Source organism: Leuciscus leuciscus, assembly GCF_965113295.1.
Source record: "Leuciscus leuciscus genome assembly, chromosome: 17".
Taxonomy (NCBI): Eukaryota; Metazoa; Chordata; class Actinopteri; order Cypriniformes; family Leuciscidae; genus Leuciscus; species Leuciscus leuciscus.
This window is the reverse complement of record NC_138741.1, coordinates 18660342-18676243: the sequence shown is the minus strand read 5'-3', so window position 1 is coordinate 18676243 and position 15902 is coordinate 18660342. Positions and strand designations below refer to the sequence as shown.

At 36.6% G+C, this 15902-nt stretch overlaps 2 protein-coding genes across 2 annotated transcripts; both read left to right on the top strand.

Annotated features, from left to right (window-relative positions):
* Positions 1-3129: 3129 nt before the first annotated feature.
* Positions 3130-5339, top strand: fgfbp3 (fibroblast growth factor binding protein 3). Its single transcript, XM_082142192.1, has 2 exons — positions 3130-3285; positions 3995-5339. The coding sequence occupies exon 2, from the start codon at positions 4078-4080 to the stop codon at positions 4768-4770; it is 693 nt and encodes a 230-aa protein (XP_081998318.1). The 5' UTR covers positions 3130-3285; positions 3995-4077; the 3' UTR covers positions 4771-5339.
* A 6418-nt stretch (positions 5340-11757) lies between these two features.
* On the top strand, positions 11758-15655 carry ppp1r3ca (protein phosphatase 1, regulatory subunit 3Ca). Its single transcript, XM_082142651.1, has 2 exons — positions 11758-11928; positions 13484-15655. Exons 1-2 carry the CDS (start codon positions 11915-11917, stop codon positions 14451-14453), a joined length of 984 nt encoding a protein of 327 aa, XP_081998777.1. The 5' UTR covers positions 11758-11914; the 3' UTR covers positions 14454-15655.
* The last annotated feature ends 247 nt before the right edge of the window (positions 15656-15902 follow it).

The following is a 15902-nucleotide window of genomic DNA, read 5'->3' as shown; positions in this document are numbered from 1 at the left end:
AGATTATCTCACATGTCATCAGTCGTTAGGGGAACATAACAGACACAAGGACTTCGGCATTACGCGAGAGAGGAGAAAAGTGTCTGAATGTCATTAAAATGAAAAAGGCAGAGTGGCTGGATTGCGACTTTGAATTGATGCGTCTGTTGACAGGTGCTGGGAGCACTTCACTCATCTTACGCCTTCTCAATGACTGCAACCATTACATGAATTCAGCTGTAGTGCGACCACAACATACCACAAATCGTTAATAGAACATAATGCTTCTGATCTGACCCTAAACTGGGCTTACGTTGTGTGTAGGATACAACAGGGCTGAAGTCAAGGAAAATGTAGGCCTACTTTTTATGTTCCAGTGTGGAAGTTTTAAAGGGAGCTTTTTACCCCTATAAATGTTCTTTCACTTATTCATAAAAATAAATAAAAAACTGAATTCATCTCATTGAATGAAACTCAGTCTTTGGTCTCAAAATTGTGTTTCAAAGTTTCCCATTATAACTTTGCAACATTTTACATAAAAAAAAGAGAAAGAAATTTGAAAAGGCATTTAGCCTTTTTCACATGACTTCATTTTTATTTATTGTTTTTTGTAAATTGCAATGTCTTCATGTGTTGATTTAGTTACATTAAACAATCATTAAGCATTTGTAATAAACCTTAAAGCTGCAGTCCGTAACTCTTTTGGTTTCAAAATTATCCAAAATAAATGTTTGAGCAAGTACATAACCAGCCAGTGTTCAAAACTATCTGCTTGCCTTAGCTCGATTCAAAACGGTAAGCTTGTAATAATGTTTTTAATTCCAGGGCCGTGCAGAGACCTTTGGAGTTGCTGGTGCTCAAAGGCACATGGAACAAGGCTTTAAATAGGTCTGTGCTCAAAATATCAATACAGCAATATATCAACACGGATAATTCTGTATCGATACGGCAGCAAATGCTGTGATGCAGTTTTGAAAAAGAAACAGAAAAGAAAAGACAATTTTAAGTTTAAAAGTTAAAAAATAATGTATGTGCACCTATTAATAACTCTGGGATTAGAAACTGAAGTGTCTTAAGTTGTTCCAACCAACCTGATGGCTTTTTCTTCTCTGTTATTCAGAACTAGTGCAGTGCCCGTGCAAAATCAGTTAATAGTTAAGAGCATAATAGCCAGTTTTAGCATTGAGATCAGGCTATGTTTGACTTGTTGACTACTATCCAGTTAACGACCGATAAAACAACGTTAAGCACAACAAAGGAGAACACAAACATCTACCTTAGTTGTTTCAATGATGAAAAGTAAGGATGGCTTACACTGGAAAGATGGGGATTTGCTGTCACGATCGGTAAGAGGAGCGTTAACCTTGTTTAAGCCTGCATACATGAGCTATCCTGTTGAATAGGTAGGGCAACTATTTAACATAGCATATTCAACATCACATAGTTACAGGCTAACTTTGACCGGCGAGGTGACTGACAGCTGCACATTCTCCTCAAAACATTGGATTCATCCGCGCTGTGCCGTGCCGAGGCAAGTTGATGATTCCGCGAATAACTGCAATTGCAGATTTCGAACAGAGATGGTGACAAAGAGGAAAAACTACGGACTGCAGCTTTAAAAAATAAAACATTATTAAAAATGTTGCAAAAAATAGCAAACTTCAAAGGGACCCTTAACATGACTTAAAATTATACTATAATGTCTTCATGTTGGTTCAGTTATGTTAAATAATAATTTTAACAAAACTTAACAAATATAGCCTACTTTTTTAAAAAAAAAATCAAAAAGAAAGTAGCAAACTTCAAACGTGACCCTTAACATTATTCAAAAAAGCATGTAAGTGAATAAAATCATAAAACTCCATGGGCATTTTTATGATGAATTAAAAAAAAAAAAAAATCTAGTTCTATATCTAAATAAGTTTATAGGGTAGAAATCCAGGGTCCTTAATCCATATCAATAAATCAACAATGCATACATATTCAGCAAATGGGTCTCCTGAATCTAAAACTCATGAAGAAACCTACTCCCAAGCACATCACCACCACCAGCAGAGGGAGATGTTGCTACTATGATCTGACAAATTGCTGATAATTTACCTTGTGTGGAATTCATTCTGAATCTTAACAAAAACACATTATTTGAACAGAAAAACCTTCACCCATGCCACACATTCTTCTCATGCTCAATTAAAACCATTTCATTCATCTTCAAAATGAAGAACTATGAGAAGAATCTCAGGGCCATATTTAATACCCAAATTGCTTTTGCTCAGTGGTGCTCATTAGTCAGTATATGAGTCACTAGATAAAGAGAATGAAGCAAACAGCAAAAACACTGATTTATTAGTCATTTCACATTAAAAAAAAAAATAAAAAAAATTGTAAATAAAGCAAAGCCTGCCCTGGCCTGAAAATGTACCTCTGAGTTCAACATGCAATACCCAAAAGCACACTCGGGGTTTGGAATGAATCCAAACTGCCTGTGAGGCCCCGAGCAAGACAACAGCCATGTATGACTTTACCAGCGTCTGCTGTGGGTCAGCAGCTGGGGTTTGGTTGGTATGGAGACACAACTGACTATCAAGAATCTGCATCAACTGAACATATAAAGAGCAGAGCACGACCGGGCCATAGGGATGCTTTAGATTGAGGATTAAAAAGAGTTGCCAGATACGTAAGCATATGGAAATGCAAACACGCACATACAAATACCCTGACAGACTATAAACACAAAATGGCAGGCGTGCGCACACACACACATAATCTCCAAAAGTCTACAGCACTATTTTTAACTGGATAAAAGAATGAAAATGTAAAAAGCCCCCTAAGGGAAAATGATAGTGCTTGCTTATCCAAGAATAAGTACATTTAAAAAGAAACAAGCACAAACAAATGTTGTTTGATGTTTGTTTTTTTGCATTAAAGTAATTAGCAGTTTCCCTTTTGAAATGGCTTCAATTATTATTATTATTTTATTTATTTAATAGCAAAAAAGTACACAACACAAAATGCCTTGGAAAGAAGGATAGGCGAGAGAGAAACTAAAAGATTGAAAGGAGACAAAGGAGTGAAGAGAAGGGATGGGGTGAGGGGTGTCCATTTGTCTTCAGACGAGGAGGGAGGTGCCAGATTCTGGAAGGTTTGGATACCCTATTGATGCCCCCAGAAAGCATCCACCATGCAGCCCCCCTTTCCCCCCCTTTTTTTCCTATATCCCTCGATTCCATCCTTTATTTCCACCCCCTCCATTCTTATCCTTCCACAAGCTTCTCTCACTCGCAGTCTTTAGAAGAAGTCAGCTCGGTAAGTAAAAAGCTCTGAGAAAAACGCTAAATATGAAACTTTACAGCTCTGTTTTCTAGAATACAAGTGCTTGAGTGGCGTATAAGGAGGGGAAACGCATCATATCTGTGCTAGTTGTGTTTATTAGGATGAGGAGGATGGGATGTGATTTGGTTTATCAGGTTGTTGTTATATTATATTGATGCATACAGACTCATGCAGATCTATTCCAATTTAATGAATAAAATTATAACTATATAAATAACAAATGATCAAAATAAAAGGTAATTGTTTTACTTTTGAAATTTGAAAAGGGTTTATTATTTTAAAATTACATAAATTCTTATTAAATTAAATTCTTATATGTTAATGAAATTATAAAACATTTTAAGACTCAATTATCTAGTCTGCATCATGTCAGTGTAAATTTAGTATCATTGAGAAGCTATAATAGTTTCATTTTAGTTTTATTATAGATTCGTGTTTATTTTTGTATTTTCTTAGTCATTTTAATTTTAATTAAAGTTTTAGCTATTTTATTGTGCGTTTTGTCTTTTTTATGTCTATTTTATTTTATTTGAGTTATTTTAGTACAGTTAAACCAAATGAAAAGGAAAAATGCTTTATTTCAGTTAACGTTTATTTTAATCAAAATAATTTAGGGGTTTTAGTTAACTATAAATAATAACCCTTCATCATGCATTAATGTTTTTCCGCTCTAATTTTGCAGGTGCTGATTTCTCTTTTCTGAGGGTGCTGTGTGTGCCCTGAACCAGAGATTTCTTCCTTTCTATAACCTTCATACACACAGCCATGCGAGAGCGGAGTCTATTCTTAACCTTTTCCCTCCTCTTCCTCCTCCTATCATTCTCTGAGACAAAAAAGAAGTCCAAACAACCATCAGATGCAGTGACTGGATCCGAAAGTACTGCCATAAATCCCTCGCTGGGGTCCGGTCAACTAAGCACTAAGGATGGGCACCGCTGCACCTGGGAGACGCTAGAGAGAGGAGCTAACATCCTGCTCCAGGTGAGCTGCTCTTCCCCTGAGGAGGAGGGGCTCAAACCTCCCTACACATGCCAGTTTGCTGGAAAACCTCAGGAATGCTCCGTGTACAGCACCCAGTCCTCTCAGTACTGGAAACAAGTGGTGAGCAAACTGAAGAAGCGAAAGAATGCTTGCGAGGGGGAGAAAGTCCTGAAAACACGGCTGTGTAAGAGAGCACCCAGCGCATCTCACATGAAACTCACAGAGAGAAGCGGAGAAGAGACGACCACACACATTAGCGAGGGAACGCAAGAAGAGAGCAAGCGCAAAACAGAGGCACCCATGAGGAAAGAAAAAGAAGTACAGAAAGAGAAGGAAGAGGAGGTGAAGAAAGAAGAGGATGAGGGGTTCGAAGAAGTACTGAATGATGGAATCTCAGACATGGGGCCTGCTGTGAGCTACTGTGGAGAGGGATGGCATTCTGTATGCAGCTTTTTTGTCAAGTTTTTTGATGGTTAAAAAAGAGAAACATCTGCTATCAATGCTTTTTCGGACCCAGTAGAGGATAAGAATGTTGATGCATGAAAAAAAGACGGAAAGACAACGCTGTCGGGTGTCAAAAAACGACTTAGAAGAAGCTTACCAGCTAGTCGGCACCCTAAAAACATCATGGATAAAAACAGTCCTTATGTGAAGAGGAAGACAAATAGACAGAAAAAAGTAGTTTATTTGTAATATTTAACAAACAAACTAATCACATTGCTTACAAAATGTATGACTTGTGTATATTGCAACTAAACCTGATTTCCCTTTTTGTAGATAATGACTAATTGTGATTTGTATTCCACGCATGACCTTTGAATTTTTATTCATTATGAAAATTGTTGTATATGATTTTTGCAAATAATACTCAAATCAATTAAAAACAAATGTAATTAATTACGTATGCATATATTTTTTAACCAAAATGTTAGCCTAGATATATGGCAGGAAATCTTTTTATCATTCATGCTGAACACAGCTGGATGATAAGATTAAAAGTCCTTCAGAGCTCACACAAGATGAATAAAAGGACCTTATATAACTGTTTATATTGTGTATTTATGTGTATATAGATGTGTATAAAGGTGTTTGCCAGTAGATTCAGACAGCATAGCTTTCTCCGTTGTGCATCAATAGTCAGCTTGGTCTAAAATGACAGTCACAGATAATATAACAGCACATAGTTCAAATCGATAAAATGTGCCATTTTAAGCGGCATTCACTTTCCCCCTGATGACCCAAAACTATAAGAAGGGGAAAATATTGTGCAATAAATTGCTCTTTTGTTCAGGAATTTTCTGTAGTCTTACAACCGCCTACTACAGCGACATGTTAGATTCAGATACTTCTGCTGAAGGCTTCACTCACTGCCTAGAACATTCTGAGTCACACATGTCTAGCAGTGAAAGATTACAATATTATGCTCATTGTCACAAATGGTTTTTTTTGGTAATAGACTCTGTCAAGGTTAAATACAGCAGATTCATCTTTTCACCTCATGTTGTGAGAAACTATATTATGATATCTATATTATGATATCTAAGACTAGTGAAAGACTTTCCTGTGTTTGCTCTGTTAAATTCAACTCACCTGTAAAAGTGACTTTAATGTGTCTCAGATTTGAATCAGGCATAAAGAATGTATGTAATATATGATCTGATCCTCCAAAAGTACAAAACATAAATATCATATCAAATATCATGTGACTATTCACGTTGGACATCCTAACAACACTAATTGGATTATATATATATATATATATATATATATATATATATATATAGTATATATATAATCGTGAATAGTCACATATTTGATATGATATTGATATTATGTACTTTTGGGGATCAGATATGACATATTCTTTAGCATATATGCATTTACTGTCAAGGCCAACATGAAAGACATGACCAGAGAAAGAGTTTCCAGCTGTACTTTTTTCTCACAAACTACTATCTCACACAGAAAGAAAAAAGTAATATTTATTTAAAGGAACAAATCACCTATTTACTCTACCATAGTTGTGTGGTTGGGTGCGCTTTCATGGGCTTTAAATGAGTGGGAGATGGACGAGTATTGGTAAACAGCCATGCAACACCATATGGAACGCCGGAAATATATTTCCCATATATGAATGATCAATATATTAAATGGTTAAACAGTATGTTTGAAAATATACATAATAATATATTGTGTTAAAATATATCAATATTTTGAATAATATAGGAATTGCCGCTTTTCATATATTGAAAAATATGTGACAATATATTTACTAATATCATAATGTATGTAATTGTATATTCAGTAATACACTTCATAATATATAGACGTATATGTGATCAGATATGGCACTGCGTGTAATATATTGCAGATATATTTACTCATGCAACATAAACACACTTAGAGAAATATATAATGTAATATATTTCTTATAGTTTTTAATTATTTACATTACAAATGTTTCATATTTCAAGCTAATTAACAAAAGCACAAGCACACCTGCCTGTGTTAAGTATTTAGCCATGAGACTATCTGTGCTGAGAAGTGCACAGCCATTACTTTTAAAATTTAGCAATTACAGTTTAAATGGTGTTTGGCCAATCATTAAACTCACCACAGGCTCTAGTCTTCAGCACAATGGTAACCCCAAAAACTCAGACATACCAGAAAACCTTTTAAATTCCAAAATAATAGAACATTAACCACAAACACCCCCCCCCCATATTAATAAGAGTTCATATTTTTAATTAAGTTAAGTTAATATTATTAATTAAGTTAAGTTTATATTATTAATTAAGTTAAGTTAATATTATTAATTAAGAGTATATAATAATTAATAAGATTAATAAGATGAATGAATGCACTTAACTGACAGTTTAGCGTGCTGCACAGTATTTCATCTGTTTCCATATGCTAGTGGAGATTTTCAAGCAGAAGGGGAAAACCAAACACACTCCCTCTCGTATATATTCGTTTTTGTCTTTTTCTTTTTTATTCAGTTAATCCTACATGGATCTTTATCATATGTAGCGTTAGAAAATCCGAATCATAAATGGTCCCCATCTGTTGAAAAATCCGATTCATTTTAGTGGTTCGGTTCTTCCTTAATGATCCACTATGTAGCTTTGGAAAGTTCGATTAATTCTGGTGAATCGGTTCCTTCAAGCAGTTAAAGGTCCCATTGCATGAAAATTTCACTTTATGAGGTTTTTTAACCTTAATATGAGTTTCCCTAGCCTGCCTATGGTCCCCCAGTGGCTAGACGTTTTGATGTGTGTAAACCAAGCCCTGGGTATTTTTGAGAAAATGAAAGCTCAGATGGGCGAATCTAGAAATCTTCCCCTTATGTCGTCATAAGGGGAAAGGTTACCTCCCCTTTCTCTTCTTTGCCTGCAAAAAGAATTTGGCCCACCCATGAGAAAATGAGCTGCACAAGCGCGATATTGGTTTTTCTTCGAGAGACATCATGGCTTGCAAACGAGCGAAGCATGGCAGTTGCTCAGTGTTTGGATCTACAAATGAACACAAAAGTATTTTTTTAGTTCCTTCATCCGAGCCTCTGAAAAACCAGTGGGTTATGTGAATTTCTGATGTGTAATTGTCAGCCAGTCACAGCAGTGGGCGTTTACACTGAAGTCTCACAGCAGACACACCTCTTCAAACAGAGCGTTCAAATCAGAGGCTAAAATCAGGCTAGGAAATATGCCTTTTATTTCTAAATTATAACAACTTTTGATCTAAAAAACATACTAACATTATAAGGGCACCCCAGGAAACATTCTAAAATACTAAAAATAATCCATGCAATGGGACCTTTAATGAACAGATTAAATATACACTGATTTCGAGTTCACGTAGGCTAGGCTACTATGCTATGTATTAATATGGAAATTACAAGTTTTGTTCTATTTTATCTGTTCAAGGAGATGGGAGGAACATGAAACATGAAATGATGATGCCAACAGGGAACCAATACTGACTTTTTGTTCTTTGAGTTACTTTATATTAATAAGCAAATTACATAAATATGCTTCCAACATACTTGTTCAGTTCACTCCGATTTATATTTCAGAGGTGTGGAAATTACAATGTTTTTGAATATTACCAGAGTATTTTATAGACAGTGTACTGTTGTTCATTACACACTGTGTTTGGAGACAGAATCTCAATGAGTTGCTTCATCCCAGTCTATCAAACAAATACACACTCAAACACACACTCTCTTACACAGACACATCACTTACTAAACAGACTGGCTCTTAGTCAGTGCACATAAATCAAGTGTTTAAAACAGGCATTCAGCCAGATGCCCCTTTTAAGGCCCCCTTTCCCATCCTGATCTACAGGGAAACAACACTACAAGCCTCCCCAAAACCCAACTGGGACTCCTGAGAATCACACAAAGGGACTCAAGGCGCTTCCCACATCAGAACAGTTTTGTACAAAGTGGAGAAGTGACCCATTCAGACACCCTTGCAATGTTCTATTCTACAACCTGGCCTTACGCCACATTCACCCTCTTAAGCCTTACACCGATCCAATGGAAAACGGCAAAGAATGACACAAGACACACAGAATTAGTACTTACATAGTAGAGCTTGGAAGCTGTGCCATACATGTGGAAACACGGGGCTCATGGGTAATTTGGTCAATAAGAAAATAACAAGACACCAGTGACTGTTGACAAAGAGTTAATTTGCTCACCGTATCAGAATTTCTGCTGCCTCATGGGGTTCAGCTTTAAAACGCAGTGGGAAACATTTTTACAAAGATTAAAACGCGCAAGTTTTTTGCATGCTCTGCATCTTGTGTCAGCCGGCATCTAGGCACACGTCACCAATTTGCTTCATTAGTGGAAGCAGCAAGCTTATTTTTAAAGATGATTTATGGAAACAGATTAAGCAGCCAACCCTATGACTTACAGTTAAATACTGAAAATCTGTACACACTAACAAATGCAACACACATTTGTACAGTAGGGCTAGTCATTAAGTCTGATTCAATGCCTGTAAACTATGATGAGAACAACAGCAGCCCCTGCTGGATGAGAGATATTAATGCAGATCTCCATTACTTTTCCTGCATGGTCAACCTGTGAGCTAGCTGTTGCAAACAAGTAAACAAAAAGGAAAAGAAATGAAAGGAAAAAAATAGATTATTGAAAAAAAAAATGTATCTGGGATAAGGCAAATTATTGTGCGAGTCTTCTCAATAATATCAAATTAATTTGTGAAAAATCATCAGCTATTTTGTAGTTCCCGAGGTCATCCCTCTTCACAGCTGTTCTGTTTGAACAGGTTCAGATCAAACTGTTCTGTTAAAATATTTGACTCAAAACCAAAAATTATATACATTTCTATTACAATAATCCCTGCCAAACTTAGGGCAAATTGTGATCACATTTTTAGTACAGTCATGAAAAATCCTTTGCATTTGTCTCTTTCAGTCTGTAAAGTTGTAACATGCCAAATAACCCTGTATGCCAGGCTATTTTTAGACAGCTGATTGGCGTGGTGCATTGACCCAAACAAACCTAGGTAGTCAAGACAGCTTCTGGCTCACTGATTGGCTGAATTAGATCATGTGTTTGGAAATCTGGCCGTGACACAAGACGGTCCCATGGAATAGTCTGTCTGTGCTTGAGGAGTGTTGAAATACACATGAAACTGCAATGTGACTTGTGCGTGCCACACTGTTTTATCTATCTACCTATCTAAAAGACAAGTGTGTATTTTAACAGTATTGTTTGAGACATGGCAGCCAAGCAAACACAAGGCAGGTGTCGATCAAGTATAAGATTAGGCTTATACATTTAAAATGAATAATTTCTTTGAGGTGTCCACTAGATGTCCCTCTCCACCACTGCATATTCCAATTGGTAAATTATAGTGAATAAGACATTGAAGTTTTGTAACATAGCCAAGCACACATTTTATTCCAGGCTTGTGTGGGGTTTGGCAGCGTGACATGGGGCTTATTATGCAATTGTAATTCTATAGACTAATCGTATCCTAGTGCCAGAGAAGCAACAATGACTGACCTGGATGAGGTCAGTCTAAATCCTTGCAGATGTTCTCTAACACAAATGACTCAAATGTCTAAATGCATTTTTCAAGTAGGCTACATGACTAAAGTAATATACTTTAAAAATTAAATTTTAAGCCATAGGCTACATTTCATCACAATATTACAGAGCCCTTGGTTTAGGCCAGGTGGACATGATCACATGAAAATACGAGATTGGAGGAATAATATTTCAAGGCTGTTCGCTAGCAAAACTTGCGTTCCCCCGAGACACTTTGCGTCCGCTCGCAAAGAATGCAAAAGTTTTCCAAACTAATGAAAAGTTTTGCTAGCAAACGCAAAGTTTGCACGTGGAACGATAAAGTTTTGCTAGCGAACGCAAAGTTTGCATGTGGAACGCAAAAGTTTTGGAAGCAAACGCAAAGATTCACGTGGGAATGTAAAGGAGTTTAATAATTCCCCTTTCTCGGTGAGGAAAATATGAGATGAGAGACAAAGAGAGGTCTTTAAGTGTTATATTTGCACGTGTTTGGACCTATGGCTGGTTAGGTGCCTCACTGGCTGATAACCTCTAATCACCAAAAACAACAGCTTCACATTTGCACATCAATAAGGAAGGTGCTAAGGTATTTATCACTCAGATGTAGGCATTTAGCCATGCACATCAATCAATCAGTGGGTTTGATTACTTAATCGTTAATCAAAGAGGATAATGATCAGTAAAAATGGTGATAAAATAACGCAGAATTAACATCTAGGCTAGGCCTAGGCTACAGCATGCTAGCTTTGCAAACCTGAAAGAAATAGGGAAGACTGTCTGATGTAATACTTGCTGGATTTTAGTCAATATTTACAAAGGTGTAATGATATAGCTTGTGTGAAGAACTTTGGCATGTAGATGACCTGATTTTGGACTCGTGGGATGATGCAAAAAAAAAAAAAAAAAAGGGACCATTTGGACCTTTGGACCATGGTAGACACACCATTGTTGGGTCTTTATGGTGGTGTTATATACATTTGTATATATTGTTAGTGTCAGTGCTGAGTTTAGATTCATGGTTCATTACAACTTTCAGAAAATAAAGATTAAGTTTACACATAATGACCTACATTCACACAGGGCAAACCACAACACTTAATTAAAGATTACCTCCATCTGAAATTGAATGTAGATAGATAGCAATTACAAGTCTTGCAATAAAAGATCAAATCAACTATAGCCATTACTATACCAGAGAGGAATAACACCAACTGGCAGTATATTCACACATGTGCGATACAATTTGCACCGACAGGGATCCACCACAGCTACTAAATCTATTCCAGTGATGATTGGTCGAGACAAAAATCTGCGGCTCAGTTACTGGCTGGGGTGTGGAATATGCAAATAAGCGGGACGAGGCTTTATTAAAGGGCTCGCACTGTGTTCCGCGTGGAGTGGGTGTGTCGGCAGAGCAGGAAGGCAGCACACCTGGAGGTGTAGTCTTGAAATAACCAATTTTACATTAAAATCAGCGCTCTGGAATTGTTGAAAAGTCGTGTGTCTGCTGTAATGTGCTTTGCTCAAGAGACCACTTTAAACTGAAGCACTTTCTCTATGAGTTCCACAAGGTAAGGACGTTTTTTTTTTTTTTTTAAATGGTGATATATTTGTAATCTGTTGTGATGTAAAAAAATCTAGATAAGTGAGGAATAATGACAATGTTTATGTTTTGTCAATGATGACAACTTCTGTGATTACTGTTTCAAACCCTAAGTGAAGCACATTCACAAGTAAATCAAAATGTACTTTTAAAGGGTTAGTTCATACAGTGGCCGAGAGAGCTCAACGCGCTACAACTGAAGAAAACGCATGCAAATAGAAAAAAAACACCCGCAAATTGAGAAAACATCTTCATTAGTTTTACAACACATGTGTGCTCCAAATATTCATAACACAACCAAATACAGACATACGCTGCAAAAGTTCACAACACCACCAAATACATCAAAGCACAGAGTCAGACCACAACGGAAATGTTTCCAGGGAACCCCAATAAGTGACGAACCCGACTGGGACATGAGCTCAAAGTCTACTTAAAAAAAATTTTTTTTTAAACTTTTATTTTTATGTATTTTTGCAAAAAATAGAGAGATGACATGCTTTTGACCTACAACTTTGTATACTATATACAAAATGTATTAATATGTTAAACGTCGTCAGAATACAAATGAGAATAGCAGAGTTAACAATGAGCAAAAAAAAACAAAAAAAAAGAAAGAAATTAAGACCATGAGGGTAAGATATTAATCTATACATTAGTGACATTAGTACAAATTTGGTCAAATTTGGCCCGCTCCTGCTAGATTCTATTCCGCACGCACCCGCTCCCCCTCGTTTTTACTTTTCTTTCATTCATGTGTTTACCTGCTTACAATGATTTTCTTCCCGACCCGACCGATCCTGCTAAATTTATTTCTCGTTTCCAGAATCTCACATTTAAGTAGGCCTATAACAAATATAAAATGTAGGCTAGGCTATACAAAAATGGTAGCTAGGCTTATTTGTAATTTTTATTCGTAGTCAAGATACAAAGTTCTTTTAACATTTTACTGTAAAGACAGTAGAAAATATGTCACAGAGAAAGAAAAAGAAGCAAAATATGAATTAACGAAAATCATTGGCTTATAGGCCTAGCTTTTGCGAAGTGACATCACTTTTTTTTTTAACAGAACTATTTAACATCCATAGCCTACAAGAAAAGAATGTAATGACGACCGTTTCAGTGTCTTCCAAAAACTGGCCAAAGGCTGAATGCTCTCTTTTAAGGTGCAGTCGTGACCGGGATACAAAGGAAATAATTTGCCAGGTTGCTCAGTGCAGAATAAAAATAAATAAATACACATATACATATACATATACATATATATATATATATATATATATATTTTTTTTTTATGAATTAATGGGTGAACTAAGCCTTTAAAAGCCCTACAACCTTTGGGAGTTTCAAGGGTCATTGTCATAATAGTTTTGATAATTTCCACTCATGGCTAATTTTTATTGTGTTTCATAAAAGGTTTCTTCTGAGAATATTTTGGGAAAAATTTAAAAGCACAATATCTTAAGATACATTTTAAGGCTTTGTACTCACACATCTGGGTTGTCTTTTGTGTCTTTGTTTAGAATTCTTCATATCCTCAGTCCCCCAATACCGGGTCCAATTATGCCCGCGGATGTGGCTGTGCAGCTGTACATTACTCATTCTCCCCCACTGCACAGCTTCCTGAGCTCTTATGATGACTACAGGGCACGCAACCTGGTCAAAACCTGCTACAAACCCTGCTACAAACCCCTGCGGCCCTGCTTGAGCTCCAGAGCCCGCCTGGAGCCCCCCTGTCTGGGCTGGCAGAACCCAAAATCTAAGACCAAGAAGAAGGTTGTGTTTGCAGACTCAAAGGGTATGTCGTTAACAGCGGTGCATGTCTTTTCTACTTTCGATAATAGAGAACCCGTCACATCCGAACCGCAGTTTGACCTGGAAGACCTAGAGAACGTCACAGCCACTCTCCATATAAATTCTGTCCAGAGCAGAATTCTAGACTTTCCACAGCCAGCGGCAGACTATCTGGATTTCCGTAGTCGGTTGCTGAAGAATTTGGTTTGCTTGGAGAACTGTACCCTACAGGAGCGGGCCCTCACCGGCACAATCAAAGTGCGTAACCTGGTCTATGATAAGTCGGTTCATGTGCGGATCACTTTCGACACCTGGAAGAGCTTCCAGGATGTGGAATGCACATTTATGAATAATGTCTATGGTTGCCAGGATACAGATACATTCTCATTTGCCATTGAATTACCTGGGTATGTGGCACCTCAGAATAAGGTAGAATTCTGCATTAGTTACAGAACTGGAGAGCAGACTTACTGGGACAACAACGATGGCAGAAATTATGGACTGGTTTCAACATCTTGGCAACAAAACAATAAATGTAATTCCTCAACCCAGAGTAAGAAACCAAATGAACCCAGGAAGTTAGGCAGGAAAACGCAAGACAAGGATGTTTATAAATGTAAAAGTCCTCTCCAATCCAATAGCATTTTCCGACAGTGGCAGAGTTGGGGAAACATTGCAACCTGCAGCCCCTACTGGTGACTTGAGCTGATGTAATTAACTAGCTAACTATCCAAAAGTGTTGACAGCTTTTAGCAACAATATTTCTCTCAGCATGACAACTGAAGAAGATTAGCATTCTCTTAAAAGCTTTTAATATGATTTACCTTCTGATTATAAGTAGAACTTTACCAGATTGAAGAGGGAACAGAGGCTGGTTGAAATGACATGTTGCTACTGTGCAATACAGCATGTTTCATTCTTTTGTTAAAGTAAAACGTATGTGATGACCTCTTTTCCTGAAGAGCCAGACACATCTGTAAACAAGACCACTGGGGGTCTAGAGTAAACACTATGTAACTGCTTTGTCAGTTTATTGTATAAAATGTGCCTTTGTCTTTGTCTGTGCTAAGATAACTTTAGTTAAACTGCTGCCATTTTGTGCCACATATGCTGACGGTGCACTATAAAAAATGAAACCAAGAACAAATCAAGTCGGATTATTTGAAGAGGATATATCTAAAGCCTGTGTCTCAATGGGCGATTTTCTGCGGAGCTCCTAAAGGGACACGGTGATGGAAAAAACAGGAGATGGGCGGTAAAACCTGTCAAACCTTTTTTTTTTATTCTTTTTTTTTATCACTATGTCCCTATAGGGGCTCTGATTTCAGTTGAAGATTTTACTATGGAAGAGATGAACAGTTGGTGTGCAACCAGTAAGGTTATCCTTCATACTGAAGGGGTAAACTTTAACTGGTTACTACTTTTTCTTTTTCTTTTTAGGTAAAAGAAAGAAATATTTATATTTATCATGTTTAATATGTATTCCTTTAATAAATTGGCCTTAAAAATTATTTGGTTTTGATCATTTTGTTTATCAAGCTTTTTATTTGCAAGATGTACATATGTTTGGTCTCTTTTCTTTTTTTTTGGTTGGATGTTAGAAATGTAATGTGCTGAATTTTATGCAATTGAATGCAACATGCTAAATAAATGGATTCTGTGCCTTATGATCTGCTGAGCAAATGTCAGTGTAAAGTAGGTAGCGTTGGAATTAATATTATTTTTTTTAAATGTTTTAAGTGCAATTCAGTGAATATGAATTTGTGATATTATGTATGAATCAGATGTGAAGATAAGAATGGCTGTATTTTATTAAAGAAAGAATGGATGCCTTGGGAAATGAATATGGATTTGATGTGATTTTTCTAAAAATTAAATTAATAAAAATTCACATTGTCAGATTCTGTTTCTAATTAACTTGAGTCAGTGAGAATGCGTCTGATCTGCCCAATGTATAGACTTTATACTTTCTTGCCAAAGTGACAAAAATATTGTTACGGTCTGGGGACGATTCAGCAGGTAGTCTTGCATGAAAAAACAAACACAGGTGACAGTGAGACCTGAGTTCCTTTACTCTTGTTGGTGTAAACTCTCAAGCACCCACAAAAATGTGAATAATAATGCAGATTTCTGAGGACTTAGAGAGAA